This window comes from Gossypium arboreum, chromosome 7 (genome assembly GCF_025698485.1).
Source record: "Gossypium arboreum isolate Shixiya-1 chromosome 7, ASM2569848v2, whole genome shotgun sequence".
NCBI lineage: Eukaryota > Viridiplantae > Streptophyta > Magnoliopsida > Malvales > Malvaceae > Gossypium > Gossypium arboreum.
The window spans coordinates 44,930,444-44,935,612 of record NC_069076.1 but is presented as its reverse complement, the minus strand read 5'-3'; the positions used below and the strand labels follow the sequence as shown (position 1 = coordinate 44,935,612).

Here is a 5,169-nt window from a genome sequence, read left to right as displayed (position 1 = left end):
TCATTATGCATGTCCCATTGATTTCACTCTACCTTTGCCTCCACTTCGATCGGGGCTTCCTCTATCCAAAACCTGGGTGAAGCGTGCCTCCTCCTTTCCTCGACTAGAATGTGTGCTGTTTCATTTGCCTTCCTAGGTACGTATCTAAAATCAATCAAAGCAAACCCCCTAACTCGTTCTTTGATTTCTTTAATTAAAATACTAATGGTTGATTTGTCTTCCTCAGGAGATTTTAGCTTATTGATAATCGTTAGGGCATCCCCCTCCACCAAAATATTTCAAAACCCTAGCTCCTCAATAAAAATTAGGGTTTGCAAAAATGCCTTTGTTTCCAGCCACTGTTGAATCTGCCACATGCTTATACGGGTAACTGCATGCCACCATTACTAGACCCTCTCTATTTCTAACTAGAATCCCAATTGCTGCACTTTTGTATTTTGATGGAATGAGGCGTCAGATTTTTCTTTCATGACTTCTCCTATTGGTGGTTCCCATTTGTAACATTCCGGTACCCTTTGCATAATTGTTGTTGCATTTCCTAGATTCTCTAGTTCTTGAATGTATGCCTTAATAAATGCAATTAATCCATCGACATTTTGGATAGCTCCTTCATGGTAGGTTCTGTGACGATTATGCTATAATGCCCAAAAAAAGTAATGATAATCACCTTGCATATGTCCTGATTATTGTTAATAAATTCTTTTGCTAACCAAATTTTCCAACTAACTTCTCTCTTGGAGGGTGAGGACGCCACTTTTAAATCTTCCAAGATTTGGCGTGTGAAGAGACATTCTTGAAACACATGTTTTATCGATTCCTCATCAACTCGACAGATGGGACAACAACTCACTGCTTGGTGATTTTCCATAATGTAGTCATGATTTTACTAGCAACATTAAGCGTAGTTGGCTGTAATGGAATAAAACTGTAATTGAATAGCTCTGTAATGGAATAGAGTTATAATTAATAATTCAACTGTTTGGTTGAATGAAATGGAATAGAACTGTAATAGTATTCTTGTGTTTGGTTGAATTGAATGATGTTATAATAGCATAAGGAAAAAAATTAAAATGACCAGAATATCTTTAGCGAAATTTTTTAGGTAGATGATTATTGTTATTCTTATTAAATTTTAATAAGATTATTACTAAAAATAATTTAATAAATATAATAAATAATTTAACCATATTCTAACATAATTATTATTAATTATAATTTAATAAAATGATATATAATTTAATAAAATTCTTAATGTAATTATTATATGAATTAAAAACCATAATATATAATACTATAAAAATAATATGTAATCTACTTTATTATATTTAAATTGTAATACATATTTAATGTGCTAAAATATCATTAGTGAAACAAATAATTTAAATATTTTACAATAAAAAATAAAATATTAGAAGTAATAAATAACTTAAGAATTATATTTCACATCCAAACATAATATTCATATATTAACAAAAAGTTACATGATTTCATTAGTTTATATGTAATAATCCATATGTTATAAAATTTTACAACCTCAAAAATTACAACATTGTAATGACATTCTATCATGTCATTATACCATCCAAATATTACAAACACAAAAAGTTACCAAAATATCATCAATACAACCATGATTTTTAATGGTCAGCAGAAGTACTAAAGAAAATGAGCATTTGCGTTGGATGATCTAGAATTTTGCTCAATGCACGATAGTGCTCATTCTCAGTTAAACCTTCTACTTCACATAATGTTGGATATAATTTCAGAGCACTTTCCTGAATGGTAATTTCTGACTTTTGTTGAATTAGCACTTCAGAGGCAATACTCTTATTGATTTCAAGGCCAACGGTCCGTATGTTTTCCACCAATAAAATGATAGCATCATTAAATGAAGTAGAAAAATCACTTGCATTAGAATTCTTTTTTTTTTCTTCTTTGATAATGTGGAATCACCTTGGTTTCTAGCTGGTTGCGGTTGTGTAGCTGAAAGATCCATGTCATCTAAAGAAACATCAGCTTCGCATCCATGAAAATCGTTTCTTTCTTCATGAGTATTTGTATCAGCTATATCCTCAACATCTATTTCTTCAATAATATCAGCGGCTGTTTGAGCATCTTTCCCAGTGGTTCGATCTTTTACGTAGATGGCAGTAAGTTGGTCATAATAAGGGAAACTCCGATATCTGAATTGAGCGGCTTCTTTATGACTCTATAAAAAGGAGAAATTCATATTAGATATAAGTTTAGTCAAAATAAGATAATAAATATTTGAAATAATTCTTACATTTATATATGAGTTCCACACTGTATCTTCAGCAACGACAAGCTGTTTATGCTCATCCTAACCAAAGCTGCTATTGTTCTTTCCACTAAGCATGTCATAAACGATTGACCAATCCCTTTTCAATGTTTTAATCCTCGATTCAAGATTAGGTTTAGCCTTCAACATGGCATTGGGTAAAACTTTTTCTAACATTTTTTTCCAACTCATTTAAATTGCCGGCTTTGAATCCCGTATCTGCATTAAAGGTTCCAACATTGTGCAAGTTGACCATACAAGCAACCAATGTAGCATCTTCTTCTGGAACCTATTTCCTTTTGGTTCTTTGAGAATTTTGGGAAGAAACACTTGATTGTGAAAAACCTGACATAACTATCTTAAGAAAAAACGCAAATTAAAATTAAGTTCAATATTATGCATCAAAAGGTCAACACTTGATAAAAGTATAACACATGATGAATCAAAAGAAAATAAATTATCATTCAACAAGTCTAGTACAATACAAAAAAAAAACAATTCAAACACCACCAAAGTTTCATAAACTAGATATATGAAATAACATAAACAACTTAACGTTTACTATTTTTACCCTAAACCTAACTAATTTCTAGATGATTTCCATTCATCAAACATTTGATTGGCTAGTTCCATCCTCCAAGTAGCCCATGCATCCGATGGATGAATATTTATGATATTCGGTTCATCGTCATCTATCACATTACTAGGTAATCCTTCTCCCAACTTCACTTCAATAGGATCAAGACTCATATAGGTTCGAATAAAATTATGGAGGAAACAACATGCAATAATGATTCTACTGTGCACCCTCACAGGATAGAATGATGGACTCTTAAGTATTCCCCATCTAAGTTTTAGTAACCCAAAACATCTTTTAATAACATTACGTGTCGAAGCATGTTTCATATTGAAAAATTCTTCCGGAGTACTTTGCTGGTAACCCTGACGCCACTCATTCAAATTATATCTTTGTCCTCTAAATGGTGCAAGAAATCCCTCACAATTTGTGTATCCAGCATCAACTAGATAATAACAACCTATAAAAAGAAACTATTTATCATGGTTAATTTCCCAAAAAAGTATGATCTTAAAAATTATTTCAAATTTCTCTAATTTTGCACTTTACCATGAGGAACTTTTAGTCCATGTCTCCTACTAATGGCATCTTGAAGAACTCGTCCATCAGCAACAGAACCTTCCCAACCAGGAAGAACATAAACAAATTGCATATTAGGTGTACAAACACCTAACATATTTGTTGCTATGTCACCTTTTCGTGTTTGATATCTAGGTTTATCAACTGTTGGAACCCTAATCTTGATGTGGGTTCCATCTAAAGCATCTAAGAAATTCTACATCACATGTATAAAACCTCGGGTTAGGATACTATATTTAAATCTAAATGGACTAAATTATGTGTGAGCTACATATAGAACTCACTCAAATACCTTGAACCATTTCCACCTTGGGTCTGTAGAGTTAACTGTAATTGGCTCTGCCTTTTTAAATAACACATCTTGTAAGTGTATGATAGCATTTAAAACATTGTGAAATGATCTGCTAACGGTTTCCCCAGACCTATTAAAGTGATGCTTGGTAACTCGATTTTTAAGGTGATGAGAAATGATATGTAAAAATATTGCCACTTGCTCAGCAACAAGCATGTTCATTGACGACTTCAATTTCCCTAAAGTTTGTAACATCTCACATAGTTTAAAAAAGGTAGTTCTATTCATCCTAACTTGTTCAATACAGGTCTCATCACTAGCATATACAAGTCTTTTCACATAATCTCGTTTTGCATAAAAATCTAAAATATAGGATCTAATCCTTGGTCTATAAGTATGTAGGCTATGAATGGCACCCAATGCAACTAAGAACCAACTCGCATTTGTACACATTTGCAACCATATTGTAATAGCAAGACCAATTCTTTCACGCCTCTCACTTTGTACTATTAAAGGCAGATGAGCCATTACTGCAAGATATTAAAGTGTTACATATCTTCAAATCATAGTAAAAGGGTCACATTTCTCCAATACTAATTTCAATAACAGTAAAACAAAATCAAATGATTTAATTTCCAAAGAACTTACAGTGATTCAGTGAATACAAAGCAATCAAACAAGCCAAATAAGAAAAGGAAGAAATAACAAATTGTGAAAGAAAAATGAACAATACATATTAATAAATATGATAAGTCTGTTTAAAAATATATTTACTTATGTATAAGTAAATAATTTATCAAGCATTAATAATATTATTTTCAAAGTTTCAAAGTTTGTTGCAACTGAAATTGATCTTATTTTCAAAGAATTTCATGTTTATTTATATAAATACAATAATCCAAATACATGTTTATTTGAATACTCATATTTTTAACAATAGATATAATTATTCAAATAAGTTTAAGAGGTACAACTTTTAATAACTAAAAATATAAGTCAATACTTATAGTCCTTCACTTATAATTGTTAAATCACTTATAATATTTTACATGTAGTCATTGAAACGTTATAAATATTTTACATGTAGCCATTTAAGATTTAAAAGTAATATTCTCTATGTATATTTATGGAATTGAAAATTTTATAATAATGATATAAGTAATAAGATAAAGTACATGAGTGTAAACTTTTGAATCATGAAATAAGATTATTATTTTTAGATATTTTATAAATAATATTCCATAACAAAGATATGAAATAATAAAGTACTAATAAATATATTTGTTTCACACATATATATGTATAACTCAATTCACAATTTTTAATAAAATTACATTTTAATAAATTTATAATCTTTTGTTTTGTATTTAAATAAGCTTTTCATTTTATTTATGGGATTTTTAAATGTTAAAAAGTATAATA

At 30.0% G+C, this 5,169-nt stretch overlaps 1 protein-coding gene across 1 annotated transcript; it reads right to left on the bottom strand.

Moving 5' to 3' along the window:
- Window positions 1–846: 846 nt before the first annotated feature.
- Window positions 847–3,969, bottom strand: LOC108476766 (uncharacterized). The gene is made up of 5 exons (XM_017779086.2): window positions 3,748–3,969; window positions 3,426–3,651; window positions 3,113–3,336; window positions 1,954–2,209; window positions 847–941 (listed from the first exon to the last, which is right to left on the bottom strand). Exons 1-5 carry the CDS (start codon window positions 3,967–3,969, stop codon window positions 847–849), a joined length of 1,023 nt encoding a protein of 340 aa, XP_017634575.2.
- Window positions 3,970–5,169: the final 1,200 nt, after the last annotated feature.